Here is a 538-nt window from a genome sequence, read left to right as displayed (position 1 = left end):
GCTGCTGCTGCTACACCAGGGGCAGCAGCAGCTGCTGCTACTGCTACACCACGGGCAGCAGCAGCTGCTGGTGCTGCTACACCAGGGGCAGCAGCAGTTGCTGCTGCTGCTGCTGCTGCAGCAGGGTCTAAAATGACATTGTCGCCTCCCGTGTGTTGTGTAGGAGACGCGGCTCGCAACAAAGTCACTCTCTTCTTTCCATCTCTTCCGGGTGCTGCTGGTGCAGCACCAACAGCATCACTGCAGCAGCAGCAGCAGCAGCTGCTGCTGCTGCTGCAATGGCTTTATTGGTGTTGCGCCAGCAGGTGCTGCTGCAGCTGGTGCTGCTGCAGCTGGTGATGCGGCAGCACCAGCTGCAGCAACACCTGGTGCTGCTGCTGCAGCACCAGCTGAAGCACCAAAGAACAAACACGGTGCAACAGCCGCTTCCCTTTGCCGTTTGGTTTAAACTCTTCACATACAGCTGACGTGTTCAGAGGTATCGGGCTCTCACCGACGGCGGCACTGCTGCTGCTGCTGCTGCTGCTGCTGCTGCTGC

At 59.7% G+C, this 538-nt stretch overlaps 1 protein-coding gene across 1 annotated transcript in view; it reads right to left on the bottom strand.

Moving 5' to 3' along the window:
• Positions 1-538, bottom strand: part of EMH_0033760 (uncharacterized protein) — a gene marked incomplete at both ends in the record, with an annotated part of 5,412 nt that overhangs the window by 475 nt on the left and 4,399 nt on the right. The window contains 2 exons of the mRNA XM_013494787.1: positions 3-240; positions 494-538. Coding sequence (XP_013350241.1) covers positions 3-240; positions 494-538 — 283 coding nt within the window. The remainder of the gene's footprint in view (positions 1-2; positions 241-493) is intronic.

Source organism: Eimeria mitis, genomic scaffold (genome assembly GCF_000499745.2).
Source record: "Eimeria mitis Houghton genomic scaffold, Emh_scaff1286, whole genome shotgun sequence".
NCBI lineage: Eukaryota > Apicomplexa > Conoidasida > Eucoccidiorida > Eimeriidae > Eimeria > Eimeria mitis.
Note: the sequence above shows the minus strand (reverse complement) of the source record. Positions and strands in the feature narration are given on the sequence as shown.